The sequence below is a fragment of the Anoplopoma fimbria genome, chromosome 18 (assembly GCF_027596085.1).
Source record: "Anoplopoma fimbria isolate UVic2021 breed Golden Eagle Sablefish chromosome 18, Afim_UVic_2022, whole genome shotgun sequence".
Taxonomy (NCBI): Eukaryota; Metazoa; Chordata; class Actinopteri; order Perciformes; family Anoplopomatidae; genus Anoplopoma; species Anoplopoma fimbria.
This window is the reverse complement of record NC_072466.1, coordinates 3,887,155-3,903,565: the sequence shown is the minus strand read 5'-3', so window position 1 is coordinate 3,903,565 and position 16,411 is coordinate 3,887,155. Positions and strand designations below refer to the sequence as shown.

The window sequence follows — 16,411 nt, the reverse complement described above, 5'->3', positions numbered from 1 at the left end:
GAGCTGCAAAGGTTTACTAAACCAACCTATAAAAGCGCTCCATGTGTGTGTGTGTGTGTGTGTGTGTGTGTGTGTGTGTGTGTGTGTGTGTTTGAGTCCCCTTTCAGCTCGTTCTACGGTGGCCTAGCCAAGGCCAGCGACTGGTAGATCCACTGGGAGTGTAATAACAGATTAATGTGGCGTGCCAGGGCCCCCGCGACCAGACGTGTTTGACGTTAATGCCCCGCTGTATATTATCCAGCTCGCAGAAAATGTTGGATGTGAGCGATGGGATCCAAGGACAGGGGATGTTTAGGTACTAATTACCAAACAGCAAGGCACAAGTCTCGCTCCATATTTCCTTACTCCTGTGGAAACACTAGGCAGGCTCCATTTATTTTTCTTTGACTGTTGTTTCTGGCAGCGCCGCGTCTCGGTAAACACCGCTCGCCCACCATTGTAAATCCGACAGGCGCAGATCTTTCAAGTCAGACTCCTTTGAGGGGAAAAATGGAGACGGATCGGATGGCGGCGCTCGGGTTTTCCGTCTTAATGAGAGAGTGGAGAAGAGGGATGGCGTTTGATCCCTGGCATGGAAGCCTCTATTTAAGCCTGTCAACGGTCATCACTCTCTCTCTCTCTCTCTCTCTTCTCTCTCTCTCTCTCTCTCTCTCTCTGCTATGGATGGAGAAACAGACCTGCACCACTGGATTTGATCAACTCAGTCAGACACACTTTAACCCTTTTCAGGACCGAGATCCAGAGACCTCCAAACGGCACCTTCGCTATCAACCGAGACACGCCATCCTCTTTCATGATCGGCCTGCAAAGTATCAGCGTTGATTGATCACCTAGCTGGGAACGCAAAAAAAAAAAGAAAAAAAAGAAAAAGAGGCAGAAGCAGATCTGTGAAAATATTATTTTATTTGTGTGGAGCAAGGCTCTCAGTCATCATGCTCCGATTTCATATCGTATGTTTTGTCCAAACCACACAAGGTTCTTCAAGGAAGTCTCGCTATAGTTGCAGCCTGACATCGGGCCAAAGACGATAAGCCCCGAGACAAATTTCCATCCGCCGCTGCGTGGACACTGAGACTTTTTCTGGAACTTCAGCCTCCGTGGATGCGGAGGAAATGTCTCTTTTGATGAAGGGCTGGAGGGCAGAGCTCCAGACCATCGCTGACCTGGCCCTGGAAGACGCTTTTCATCGCAGCTCTAATGCTTCTAGCTAATCAGGCCTGATTGGGGCTGCTAAATAAATACTCTCTCCGTTCATAAAAATCATGTGTAACTGTAGACAAAATCAATACCTACACTGAACACTAATAGCTAGAGGCGGAACAAATGTCTCAGCTCAGGCTGCAATACATTTTTTATCAGAATGAGTCCATCAGTGACATTGGCATGGATTTTTGATTATTCCAACTAAAGGCACATAGTTGAGGGTTTTTCATCTCTTGAAAAGGATCTCTTAAATTCTTACAATTTTAAACAGATTCATGCATGAAAAACGAATCAGAAACAAGCTTTGTTCTAAGCTATCATTGTCCTTGTTAGCTAAATATAACAGCATCAAGCATTTAACCTATTAAAAATCAATCATCTCTCTTTCAAATCAATCTTTCAGAAGCAGGAGTGAATTTCAAGATGCGTACAAGCTCGAGGAAACAAAACAAATACAGCAACACCTACAGTAGTGACAATCGAAATGAATCTGCGGATCGCAACATTCACATTAAACGAAATAATTAGCGCCAATCATCAATCACAGATGGATCAAAGCGTTGTAATGAACACTGGAGTCAGACTGGACTTCTGTGGGCTGAGGAATAAATAAAGAGAAGGACCCTGACATCAGCAGCTTGTAAAAAATGTTTGGCCGTGCGGAAAGTTGGAGGACGTATGAAAGAGAACTTCATGTTGTGAGGAATGAATAACAGACTGACGGGACACAATGAGTGAGAGTGTTGTGTGAGACGTTTCACAGCAGAACAATTTGAATGTGGTCTAAAACCTGTGAGTTACGTTAAATGTGCCTGATTTATCGTCCGCTCCACGTCTGCTTTTCCGCGTCTGTTTCCGTCATTGAAACACCGTATACAGCCGTACAGCAGGCAGCCTGTAAGCCCCGACATCTGCAACGTCTGACACGACAAAAAAAAATATTCCTGGATCCTGAAAATGCCACTGAAGAAGACTCAAAAGGGACAGTCACATGTGTGTTGAAATAGTAATTTATCTTGTTTTCAGCTCGGGTCGGTTGGCGTGTTACTTGGCCAATCTCCTCGCCACGTCCTTGTAGGCGGTCTCGATCTCGGCGTCGGCGGCGCAGGTGTTGGTGAATTCATCGCGGGTGTAGGCGTTCTTCAGATACCGCCACACCCCCGACATGTCGGAGGGGATGTCGTAGTTGCGGTACTTCTTAGCGACAACCTGAGAGAGAAGGAAAAGCTGTTACTACACGGTGAACTGGAGACAAAGTTGATGTCATTTGTCAGACATTTAAAATCCACTTATAACTGTACCATTAGTTTATTCCAGGAGGTATTTTAAGAAGTATCTTCTGGAGTTAATGACCTTCAACAACCCCCTGGGTGTTTTTAAGCGCTGTGCATGTTCAACTAAGTGAGCACTAGCAAGAGTGTGGTGAGAATTTTTCAGAAAAAGATGTGAGAGGAGAAAGAGAAGCTGGTGAGATGTGCTATGCCTCATTCAAATTAACTTGAATTATCTAAAAACTAAGGTTCTAATGCCACTAGCTGCTCCGTGACGCTAATGCTAACAGCATGCCATCCTATGTTAAGGAGTTAGCATGCAACCGTTTGCTAAATGGCACCAAACACAAAGTACAGCTGACTGAGAGGCTGATGGGAATGTCATTAGTTGCACTGGTATCTGGTTATCTGGTTATAGACCTGCAGGTGGAGCTAGAGGTGTAGGGGGTCACCAAGGTCAGGCTTTACCAAATTTCATGGCAATCCATCTAACCGCTCTCTCTTAAATTAGAGGTGCTGAACCAAAACAGATTACAGATTATATTAATGCTAGGAAATATCTTTTGACACCATGTTATTTTTTATTTATTCTGCTATTAGGTACTAGGAATGCCATGTTTGAATTTTACCTTAAAATAGCCTCAAACATGAGTACTTGATTTCCGATAATACAAATCAAATACTTTTTCTCAGTGGTTGTAAAGGAACAGTATGAGGCATTTAGGGGGATCTATTGGCAGAAATTGAATAATATATTCATAAGCTTTTCGTTTGTGTCTGTATAATCACCTGGAAAAAAAATATCGTTGTGTTTTTGATACCTTAGAATGAGCCGTTTATATCTACATGGATTTGGCCTCCATGTTTCTACAGTAGCCCAGAATGGACAAACCAAACACTGGCTCTCGATATGCTAATTTTTGCTTTCTTGTATTCATATGTACACAGTATTTCTATGCACTTGGCACACGAAATAAGTTCCAGTTGGTTGCAATCCGCAACCTCACCACTAGATGTCGCCAAATCCTACAAACTGCACCTTTTAAATAACCCAAACTAACATTACTAACTATTCCCCCCAGACTACGCTCCCCTCTTCACCTTGACTATGTGCAGTTTAGGCAGCAGGTTGCAGTCTGCGAGGGTGAGCTCGCTGCCGTCGAGGAAGCACCGACTGGAGCCCTTCTCCTCCTCCATGCTGTCGGCATCGATCTCATCTGGCAGGGTGCTGTTCAGGTAGTCGTCCAGCTTCTTCAGGGCCTTGGTCAAACCTTTCTCTAGAACTAAGCACACACACACATAAGCACAATAATGTTGCAGGGTAAAAGTGTGTGTGGTGATAATCTCACTAGGTGGCAGCACAGCAAAATAAAGCAAGTCTCAAATACTGGACTCTGCTACAACCTAGTGGAGGAATTTATTTAAAACAGCTGTCATATATTTTCCTTTTTACTGTTTCGTGTGACTATGTGAGTGTAAATGGCACACAAAAAAAACCGAGCAGCCCACCAGCGTTGGCCTCTGGTTTGGTGTTCTTGATGTAGGCTGAGAACTTGGCGAAGATGTCGTTTCCAGCTGTGTTCGACTCTCTCTGCTTGGCGGCTAGTTTTGGATACCTGAGCAGACGTAGAGGGGAGGGAGGGGAGGGGACGACGGCAGTCAGAGACGCAGGCAGACCCAAAAAACATCTGGATAGCATTAACACCTGGACTGGAGCTGGGCTCAGACTGTAAGCATGTTACACACTCACACCGAGTTGGCCGGCCGCCCCTTCAGCGCTCTCACACTGAGGTCCATTTATAATGCAAAAAACTTTACAGGCAGTAAAAGAAAGATTAAGTTGATCTGACGTTTTTCTCTGCAACTGCTCGCACACTGGCTCCGATTTTTTTTTTTTTTTTTTTCTTTTCTTCTCAACTAAAAAAAACAATAAATCTGTCTTGATTTTTCTTAAATAACACAACAGCTGCAGCACAATAAAGCACATATAGTTACAGTCTGTGTGCCTGAGAAACATACGTACTCATTCACAAAAGATTTACAACAGCCATAAACAACAAACAGCGATATCAGTTAAAGTCGGCCCGCATCAAATACGGCACAAATTTTGCTTTTATTGGACTTTAAATGTTTCCTGTCCTTTCAACAGTGTCGCTGGAGTGAAATAAATCTGGACAAAAGCAGCGGGTGTGTGTGTGTGTGTGTGTGTAGTCAGCGATACCGTAAACTGTGTGTTGTAAAAAACCTTCCGGGTGAATTACTTTGGAGGAGAGAGCATTTCCTCCAGGAACTCCTCGATCTTGTTGATATCGGTCTTCACTTCTCCGTTGAAGGTCAGGAAAGGAGGATGCGTTCCCGGAGCCAGGTTGTGCAGATCAGCCGGCTTCCTGCAGAGAGACACAGAGATAGCAGTAGTGTGTGTGTTTCTTTATTTTTTTGTGCTCGGATGCTTGCGTTCCATGCATCCTAACTCTCCTGACCTTTTGAGGTCGACGGTGGTGACGTTGAACACGACTCCTTTGAGCCAGAGGATCATGAAGAGACGCTGGGAGAAGGGACAGTTGCCGATGCTTTCCCCGTCGTTGCCGGCCTGCAAAAAAACAAAACAAACAAGTCACACATAGTGGAAACGTAGCCAAGTAGCTGAGTCAGCACATATCTGACATTACAGCTACAGCGATTTTGTGAACAATCGATTAGGTGATGAACAAAAAAAGAATCACTTGATGGTGCCAGGCTCTAAAATGTATCACTTTTCCTTGACCTTCATTGAAATAAATAGATTATCTCTGGATTTAGGAGTGTTGGACAAAACAACACATCTGATCACTGTTTTAGGATCTGTTTATTGACGATTCATCTAGAAAGTAATAATCACATTCGATATAATAGTTCACCCTACTTGTTACACCAGCTTTCTGTTGTTGGTCACAAGGTTGTCAACCTTGCTACTTACAATTAAATACATATTTGGTTTAAGCTGACTGTAATCTTTGACTTTTATTTGACCAGTAAGGTCGTTCAGGGAAAAGACTACGCAAAAGGCACATAAATACGTCACCCTTAAATCACAAAGGACAGAATCAACAAAAAGCACACACAGTATTATTATACGTGAACTATATGGTGTGTGCACTGTGGAGCAGCACTGTTGTAGAACGTGAGATCTGTCTTTCGTTCTCGGAATCGGATGCATTTTTACTGTGTCTTGCATGTTAAAAGAAGAGACAAAGGTCTGATTTATTTGTTGATATAATTTCTGTGACTGCTGGGACTTCCCACACATAAAATTCACCTCTGCAAAGCATTTAAGACATCTATCATGATACACACCATGAGAGGTGAATGCAGATGAATCCTCATTGTTTTTATGGGATGTGTATATGTGTTTCTTTCAGATTAATATGAGGAGTGCCTCTGGTTTAGATGTTCCACATTTCATCTTAAGTATTATGTAGTTTGGGACTCTCACTGGTCTGGACTTGGCCTTGACTCTGTATTGCCCTGCCTTGGTTTTAGTCCTGACTTAGTCTCGCCCTGCTTTGGTATTGGTCTTGAGTTGGTCTCGCCCTGCTTTGGTATAGGTCTTGACCTTGTAAAAACCCTGCCTTGGTCTTTGTCTTGACTTTGTCTCAACCTCTGTAAAGTCCTCTTTTTACTCTTGGAACAGCTGTTGCTCAGAGGTGGAGCAGGTCACCTTCCAATTGAAAGGTTGGCAATTCAATCATGGTTTCTTCCAGTCTGCAAGACCACTGTGTCTGGGTTTAGGTGATCTTGACTACGACACATTGTTCCAAATGGTTTTGAAAAAAAGTTAATTAATGTATCCAGAACGTATAATCCTTTATATAAATCATGAAAGTAACCGAATAGGATTCATAAAGTTGTCTCGGCACTACTGATATAATCACTTCCTCTCCATCGTTCACTCATAGACATGACTCCTGTGTCGGCATGTATGGATACACAGCAGAGCTTCAGCAGTGACACCTGACCCACACGGACCAGCTGAATTATACATGGGGATTCCATCACCCAGTTCACTGTCCGACGGAGCACAGAGTGCAGGGTCAGTCTGCACCCTGTAGGTCTGCAGTCACAGCGAGGTCCACAACACACAGCTAAATAAGTGCAATGACCTCAAGGTCAACAGAGGTTTGCCCGTGAAGAAATTCTCCTTCATTTAATACATCAATCATTCGTAAAATGATGGATGAATATATTTATGTGCAGTGCATTTATTTCTATTTTTGAGACGGCCAATAACATGCATAACATTACATAAACAACATGTGCCCGGCGGTAGCCTCGGTGCTCCCAGCAAACACCAGAAAACAGAGCCGTCGGTCTAAAAGTAGCTGAGCCAACTGTATGCAACAGCAGCCATTGATGTCACGCAGGCCTGAGTGCATGTGATGCTTCGGCCCGTGCATTGTTATGGCTAGGCTCAGCGGTAACACAATACACAGACGCTGATAATGGCCAATCAACATCTAGAACACGGGGGAACAAAAGCTGTCACACACAAACTGGGCCTGTGGGCACAAGGAGCGTGAGCGCATGCAGCCGCTGGAGGTCTGATGATGGGGGGGGGTCCAGTGGAGGCTAGGTCACTATGATGCATACAGTGCATACTTATACATGTGTACTTTACTATTACTGGGTTATGGTGCTCTTGGTTTGTCTTAGAACACATTTGAATGGGAATACATATCACAGTAGCTTTAGTTTGTGCAGGGTATCAAAAATAATTACTCATGTTTTAACATTTCTTTTGTTCTTAATTAATTCTGCACCTGTTTATATATATATTTTCTAAATTACAAAAGATCAGCTTCAGAGTAATCATCTGAGTAAATTATATCTTTTACAGTTTGACATTTTATTTTCTAAAGCACTTTATGAAAGCTACGAAAACACTTTTTTTTCATTTCATTTAACTTAATTGCACAATGGTACCATGCTTTTAAAAAAAATAGCTGAAGCATGTCACAGCATGAAACTACAGAAAAGAAACTACTTTGATGAATAATGTTGTCAAAATGTGTGAGAGTTTTTTACGAGACAATCTCTGTATGGACGAGCACTTGGAAGAAATACTTTAAAGTATTACAGTATCATACTTTCACAAGGTTTGAGGACTAAAAAAAAGAGAAAGTAGAATTAGAAAGTTTGAAATTGTAGCAGCAGAGGATGAGATATCGGAACTTTTACTCCCCAAAAATGCTGGATCCCATGATGCAACAAACCTTCTTTCATTGGCTAACCCAGAAATATTGATTCATGATATGTTTTCTACAGTAAAAATGTAAATATTGTGCAGGGTTGAGGTCATTTAAGGAGTTGTAGGATAGCTCTCTGTCCATCTAGGTCACATCTTAGATTGTAGCATGAGGGGGAAAAAATGTAATACTCGGGCTGCAGATATGGAAACTATTCAAGTTCTGTGCATCAGACAGTCTGAAGCCATCACACCTCACATAGAGAGGCACACTTCTGAGCCAAGAGTGACAGCTTTGAATCCATCCCTAAATGTAAGACAAAACACTCATTTTCTTAAGTTACAGCATTTTGCTTTCTATAAATAAGAGTTTAATATACTGAAAGAACAAGCTGAGTGTCAGTAGACTTCCAGTTACCCTGCCGACCGGTTTCCAAGGAGTCGGATCGGCTGAAAGCGGCCTCCACACATAGCTAATTGGGTCAGTGCATCCAGGCAGCACACCAGCAACTAGCATCCTCCACCTGCTTCCTTCCACCTCACCTGCCTCAGGTATATTTCATCTGCCTCTAACATTCATTTCCCTCCGGGCCTCAAGTGCATCTTGTTGTGGAGAACGAAAGCACACCGCCGTATCTACTGAAGGGCGGCACTTTGAAACTGGCACTTGTACCATGGTTGCTCTATTTTGGGGGAGATAATCTGGAGCATCTATTGATCAGCGACAGAAAAACAAATACAGCGTCAGGGATACTTGAATATAAAAGAGCAGAATAAAAACTGACTGCCCACATCAGCGAGCAGCTTCGGTATCACTGTCACAACGATCCTGGGTCAACATAGAGAGCCGAGTGCCAGCTCCACTGTAACTCTACCTCTACTATTGAGTTACACAAGCTTTCCACAACACACAGCAATGCACTGAAGTCCTGCTCATATATTGTCTCTATCTTCCATTAAAACAGAACTTTAGAAATAATACTGCAGCCATAAGTTAGTCTGTGTCTTACCTTCACAAAAAGCTCGATATCAGGGTCTCTGTCTTGACTGTTTGTGGACATGATGCCTGGTTTTGGCTTTCAATCGATTCTTTTTTTTATTGTAATTAACGTCCTTTGCTTATCCTTGAAAGGTCTACATTCTCAAGAACAACAAACAAGATATCTTCTGTGAGATTATCTCCACTGCTGGTGATCCCTTTAGAAGCTGTTTTTTTCTTTTTTTTCTCACTCCCTGATTCAAGATCTTCGTCACCTTCTGGGTCCTGCAAAGGTCGTCTTCCTTGTTAGTGTCCTGTCCAGGTGGCAGATAGAGACCCACGCTCTGATTTAGACACAGATGGAGAGCAGAGCTAGCTCTCACTGACACAAATAGTGGAGAACAGGTGTCAGTCTATAACCCGGGGGGTGGAGCCCCATCCCTCTCTTCCTACTGCTGCAACCAAACTCCCCTCTAACACACACACACACACACACACACACACACACACACACACACACACACACACACACACACACACACACACACACACACACACACACACACACACACACCTTTACCATCACCTCCTATCCGTCTGTCTAGTATCTCCTAAACTGGTCACCTCACTTTCTTGTGTGTTTGCTTTTTAAAAGTCAGATCAGGTTGATTGTTCCAGCTATATCACATACTAACCCCAAATATAATTCCATAATTCCAAATAACAAATGTAATAGGCACCAAAAGTGGTATTTATGTCATTTTTCTTTGTTTTTTTTTGTTTTTTTTGAGCAGCAGCTTTTTTATATTTAATGCATCTTCACATATCTGGCAGATTGAGGCAGGTTATATTTGATCACCAACAGGAGACCTGGAGAGGACTCCTCTGTGAATTATTGATGCTTGGCTTTGGTTTTAAGGCAAGAATTGGCGTTGGTTCACGGAAAAAAGGCCTGAGTAGGGCAACAAAAAATAAAGCAGGTCTGCGAAAATCATCTTCATCAGCACTCCCTCAATAAATTGAAGGCAATCAATGTTTACTCCTTAACCAGGAATACAATCTTTCATCATCTGTCAATTTGAAAGTCATATGAAAGTAGAGAAAGAGAAGAAAAAGGCTCCAGCTAGTTTTTAAAACATGATTCTATTTATAGAGCAGCCCCCTCTCCTGGCTGACACGCCAACATGCAGCACAAACCAATGACTGTGCAGCTAGGAGAGTTCATTATCAGTGTTTATGAGGAAACATGTTGAATACCTTCTAAATGTGTTATTTGTAGAGGTCTTAATCAAAGTCAGGGTCTCAATAGGCCTCACAGGATCCACATAATGAAAACAACACATGATAATGACCTTTCTTTTCAGCTTCAGGTTTCAAATTTGGCATCAATAAATGGAAAACCTCATTCCATGTGTACAATGTATATTCTTGCATTTTAAAACAGCTGATTGCACACCTGATATGACACTGACTTTAGTTGATTTTATGTTTTATTGAGTGTAGATGTCAAACAATAGTTTGACATCTACACTCAATATCCCACAATGACAAAGTGAACACAGGATTTTAGAAATGTTGCAAATTTATTGAAAAACAGGGGCCTCTCACTTCTCTCGCTTGGAGTCCACCTGTGGTTAATTCAACTTTGGACACAGCTGTTCTGGTCTCTCAGCTGTGCATATGAGAGCAAAAACCACCAAAGCCACAAGGTGCAATCAGAGCTCAGTGACATGATTGTGTAGAGGCACAGCTCTAGAGAAGGCCACAAAAAAAAAGAATCTGCAACATTGAAGGTTCTCAAGAGAACGGTGGCCTCTGTAATTCTGAAATGGATGAAGTTTGGAACAGAGAGGACTCTCCCAGAGTGAGAAGGGCCTTCGTGGTAAGAGAAGGTGAGCTGGAACTTGATAGTCACACTTGCTGAGCTCCAGAGATCCTGTGTGGAGATGGGAGAAACTTCCAGAAGAACACTTCACGGATCTGGGCTTTCATGGCAGAAAGTGGCCACATGGACACCTCTCCTCATTTTAAAGACACATGAAAGCACCTTAAGGACTCTCAGACTGAGAAACTAGACTCTCTGGTCTGACGAAACCAAGATTGAACTGTTTGACCTGAACTCAACTCAACAAGGCACCGCTCATCACTGATACCATCCCAAAGGTGAAGCCTGGTGGTGGCAACCTCAAGCTGAAGGTTCACCTTCCAACAGGACAATGACCTTAAGCACAGAGCCAAGACAAAGCAGGAGGGACTTTATCTAAATGTCCTTTTGAGTGACCCAGACGGAGCCTGGACTTGAACCCAATCAAAGATTTCTGGAGTTTCCAGGAAATGGACGGTCCCCATCCAACCCAACGTAGCAGGAAAATCCCCAAATCCAGGTATGCAAAACATGCTGTCAAAGCTGAGTACAGACTTCAGCCTTTGGGTAATGTGTCAAATATGATATTTCAGTTTTTTCTATTAAAGATGTTTTGCTTTGTCATAATGTGGGAAAAATGAATTCTAATTATTTTTAGCAACAAAATGTGAAAAAGGGAAGAGGCGCGATTACTTGAATGCATTGTATCGGCTGTAAATGTACAGCTACAGCCAGCAGCCAATTTGCGTAGCTTAGCATAAGGAAACAGCTAGGCTGGCTCTGTCCAAAGGCCAAGAAATAGTCTGGCAAGTTTTTGGTTCCACATTTCTTTATTTAAAATGAACTACACCTTTTTTTTTTAAATATTTAAACAGAAAGGAAGCATCATCTTTATCTTTGATGCCCTCTTGATGCAAACTTTGATTACTTATTCCTCTAAAATTGCATTATGTAAATATCAAATGTGGTTAGAAATAGTGGGTAATTCAGTTAGTTTGAGAAGTTTGCTCACACTCATATTAAAGACTCTATAAAGGTTAATTATTGAGCTTTCAAGGTGCTTTAGGTGGATTTTGTTAACTTGGACAGTGCCAGCAGTTTCCCCCTGTTTCCAGTCTTTATGCTAAGCTAACTGGCTGCTGGCTGTAGCTGTCCATTCAGATAGGACATTAATATCACTCCTTATCTCAAGCGTATTTCCCCAAATGTCCAAAACCTTGATGATCATTAAACCATTAAGGGTTTAGAAAAGAAAATGTCATCGCTTTTTGTGTCCTCTTGAGACAAAAGGAAGCTCAATCACTGACTTGTTGGGCTAATCATTCACCTGAACATCAAACAGTAACGGGCATTTTGTATCTTTCCGGAGCCAAAGTGGAGGGGAGGGTTTGAACTCTCCACTTTGTGTCGCACACACTTTACAAATGTGACAGCCAATATCATACGTTCTACGATCAATACAGTGTCATCATTGTCTTAACTGTGATCTGTGAGATGGAAAATCAGTGACAACAGACTCTAGTAATATGATTATATGTCCATAGAAACGTTCAGTGACTGCTTAAGCATCTTCTCCAGTTGTGTTATCTTAAATGGAGTTGTTATCAGACAATGCTAATAAGTGGTAGTAGTGATGGCCTATTCTGCAAGGACCATCTTTATCTCAGACAGAAGGGGAGGAGCCGCGAAGGGTTTCAGCGTTGACTATCCCTGTTTTATAGCTCGGTTTGGTTTATGGGGATTGTTGAAGATTAAACTGTTGGGAAATCTGCCCACGGCTTGGATAGGATGGAGGGCGGGGTGGCGTGCAGAGAAGGGGGGGGGGGCAAGTATGTTGTCACTTCCATGATGAACTATGTTCCATGTTTATCATAACTGTCATATAACGACATCCAGAGAGCATATCTCTAATCCCAAATCCCACCCATGTTTTTCAAGAAAATGGGTGAAAATCATCTACAGGACAGAAGAATGTGATTTCTTTCTGACTTTTTAAGAAGAACAATGGACATCCAATATGTTCTGAAGATATCCATGAAAATTTGGATTTGGCAAAGCTAAAGGCTAATTCTGTTTCTGGAGTTAGCCCCAGTTCCTGTCACATTATGGGAGGAAGTTTGGATCACTTCACAAAATCATCATCCAGGTCAGATTATAGCAATCACTTGTGTTTGTTTGCAACTCATCTCGATGATTGCATACACGCATTCCTACCCGACCACAGCCTTCACTGATATAATGCAAAGATGATTTTTAAGATTTAACACAAACTACGACTGTCGTTCCTTATTACGAGGGCCTTTTGCTGAGCTCAGACAGAGCTCCTTGAGCCAAGCCCACTGACTCTCTATCTCTGTTGCCCAATCAGCAAAGTGACCCCTGTGTGTGTGCTGATAGCAGCCTCCACCTCACAGACCAGCTCTATCAGAGAAAAAAACCAGCAAAACACACAGTGGGATTTGCTTAGGCATGGAGTTCACCCCTGGTTTCTATGGCCGTACTGTAAACCAGTTAATCATTACATCAGGCTGCCTCCACATTAAAGTCACTGACAAAGCCTCTGAAACAAGAGATCGCTGCTTCTCACATGTCTGACTGAAACAGTACTATATATTTCTAATTATACTTCTATTTAATACTAGAATTATTGTTATAGTACATTTGTTTCTAATAAATGCTTCAAAAAGTTTGATCAAACAACCTCTAAAGTAAGTAAGGCTCAGACTGTACACGTAGTCATCCTTACATCACTGGAATGTGGAATACGGTTTTGAAGCTTTGAGTTTAGGGCTCTGGCTGTCGCCATCTTTTTTTTAATTTATTTTTTAATTTATTTTTTAAGCAACCAGAAGTAACACGGGAGATCTAAGTACATTGTGACGCTGAATAAGACATTTTTAGGTGACCCAAAAATGTTACAACTAACTTTCATGAACTGAAAACGCACTGTGGAAAGGGTTAAAGTGGTAGCGACCTGTCAATCACAAGGTAGACCCACCCTAAAGCATACCCTGCTTTATGGTCTGTTTGACTCTAAATGGAGCATCATTTACTAAATGAACATCATGCTGTATTGAAGAAGACTTGAAACTAGAGATTGAGACCATAAACTCATGTTTACAATGTTTACTGAGGGAATAAATCAAGAGAGAAGTAGAGTCATTTTCTCATAGACTTCTATACAACCAGAGGAGTCGCCCCCTGATGGACAGTAGAGAGAATGCAGCTTTAAGGCACTTCCACAGTCAACCATGTGTATACATTAAATAAGTTGTTAAGCTTTTCCCATAGAAGTAAGGCTCCTTTTTAAAGTGCTTGAGTATTATCTCTTCTTCCAACTTCATTTTTAGTTCTGATCTGTTTTAAATATATTCCTGCTGTAGGTTTTAATTATTGTATGTTTTCTAGCTCTTAATATGACCTGCAGCTGGAATCCTCAAAGTCAAATTTCTTAAGAAGCAAATTCAACTTATTCAGATTTTGATCTTTGTGAAATGTCTTAAGCATATCAGTCACTGTTCCAGATTATTTTATTTGATTATGATCATATGACCTCAGACGCTAATGTGTTTTAGTCATGTTTGTGACTATGACTTTTGGAACGATGTCACACAATATATTACCTCTACTTTAATATGAAACATATACAGAATATGGCAGATATTGTAATACAATAATCAATGATCTGTCCCTAAAATGCAGAACATGTCAGTTGTCAATCATGAGTCAAACGGTGGATAGTAACAAAGTACATTTACCGAAGTATTGTACTTCAGTAAAGCTTTTAACTAGTTAGTGTGTTTCCATTTTCTGCAGCTTTATACTTTAACTCCACTACATTTAATAAATATTAAGAAATAATAAAACACATTGATGAATAAAACAATTAACAAATCAATAACGATTCATCATTTATAGGTCAAGATAACACTTTATTGCTCCCCAGGGCATAAATTCAGAAGCAGCATATAAAGTCATTAAAAATGTGCTCCACCTTTTTTACCAGCTGCAACAACAGTGATGTACACAGTGATGGACCATTACGCATAATGAGTACTCTTGCTTTTGGTACATTGAGTATATCGTGAGGCTATTACTATTACTTAGTACCAACAAAATATCTTTGAGTAACCAATCATAAAACTAAAGAATCAGGAGCTTTTAGAATATGATTAAATAGTGATGGCTCCACAGACAACATGGCTTTTTGGAAAATCTGATATAAAGCTGAGTTTAAAACTAACTTTCCAGCAGCTGTGTGTAATGCTGAAGCACACCTGGGTGGCCTGATCCATGTCTCACCTTGACGAACAGGGAGATGTCCGGCTGGCTGGGATCCGCCGGCGCAGCGCTGCTCTCCTCCAGAGTGACCTCCTCCAGAGTGACCTCCTCCAGAGTGACCTCCTCCAGAGTCTTCAGGCTGTAGTCGACGGTCTCCTCCGGCGAGGTGTCGGTGCTTTGGAGGGTGTAAGACATCACCAGCTCTTCATCTCCCGCCTCATCTTCCTCCTGGACCGGCGGGTCGTCGCACGGGTCTCCAGGTGCTTCGGAGGATGCTGAGGAGGAGCGCCTGGATCCTCCGTGCGCCTCCACCACCTCCTCCTCCTCCACCACCGGCTCCGGCTCCGGTGAAGAGGAAGAGCTGCTCCGTTTGACCTCGTCCCTGGTGTCCATGTAGTCCGGCGAGCTGCGCTCTCCCTCCGCGGAGGTGTGGACCAGCACCTCGCTGTCCAGACGCACCGTCGCCTCACCTGAGCTCTGGTGTTCGGGCTCCCGTTCGGGGCTTTCCGCTCCATCTCTGCGCTCCTGGTGCGCGCTTCCCTCATCCACTGTGTCATAGACGTTGTCCATGTTTGTTTGGCTTTGGGTTCTTGATTTATTTGTATTTGTGTTGTTCTCTGGTGGATCTGCAGGTGTAGAGAGCTGGAGGAGATCTGGATGTGGCTCACAGTCCGCCTGCCTCTGACTGACTGAGCGTTCGGGCAAATTCCAGCGATAACTCACAGGAGACCTTTGATCCGGAAAGTTAACAAGTGATTTATGCAAAGAAGCTGAGGCCTTCAAGGACACACTAGAGGTGAGGACACATCAGCTTAAATGCAACACCTCAACAGACTTTCTTTCACACTTGACCTACTTTTTTTAAAAGTAATTTATCATTTTCTTTTACTTCAAGAGAACAGAAGTTTCTTAATTTGTAATAAATCACAATCAAAGATTTGAAAGGACTAGTTCACTTTATTTGAAGCAAGACATTAGTTTGCTGTGATGGTATAAAACTTCAATTTTAAAATTTTTGAGGGACTGTATGGAAATTATTAAAGGGGGGAAGGGTGTGTATTTTTCTTTTTGGGAGGATAATGTGATTACTGGGAGGCACCACATATTTATATTACATTTTACATACATATATTGCTTATGCCCCGTTTGTTAATTCATTAATAACCTTTTAATTAAAAGCTCTTCCTTTAACGGACGACTACTTATATTCAGCATTATGTCAAAGATCATTATTCTACTATTCTTTCTCCTTTGCCTGCTTTAGTTATTGATGAGATCAGTTGTACATATTTAGTTAAATCTTTTTGAGACATTTTTCTCAATGGGAGAGTCCAAAAGTAACTGCCTCTCATGCTGAGGAGGGCCTTGCTTTTTCAAACACATGGTTCAGCTCTGCCCTCTATGCTCACACAGCGTTTGTACAGTCCCTTAGTGCTAACAACTTCTGATCCTTTATTAATGCCATATAATTAGTACTATTTTAATATGCTTTTTTTCCAGCCTTCAGAATTAAATCTCTTGAACTGTTTGGCCTCCTTCTTGTGAATCTATGGGAGGAAAGTGAAAACGTAAAAGGTCCTGGTCTCATACAA

General features: G+C 42.0%; 1 protein-coding gene across 1 annotated transcript; it reads right to left on the bottom strand.

The window, feature by feature from the left end:
• Positions 1-886: 886 nt before the first annotated feature.
• Positions 887-15,515, bottom strand: clic5b (chloride intracellular channel 5b). Its single transcript, XM_054618620.1, has 6 exons — positions 14,841-15,515; positions 4,955-5,064; positions 4,736-4,861; positions 3,984-4,090; positions 3,576-3,757; positions 887-2,412 (listed from the first exon to the last, which is right to left on the bottom strand). Exons 1-6 carry the CDS (start codon positions 15,387-15,389, stop codon positions 2,248-2,250), a joined length of 1,239 nt encoding a protein of 412 aa, XP_054474595.1. The 5' UTR covers positions 15,390-15,515; the 3' UTR covers positions 887-2,247.
• Between the last annotated feature and the right edge of the window lie 896 nt (positions 15,516-16,411).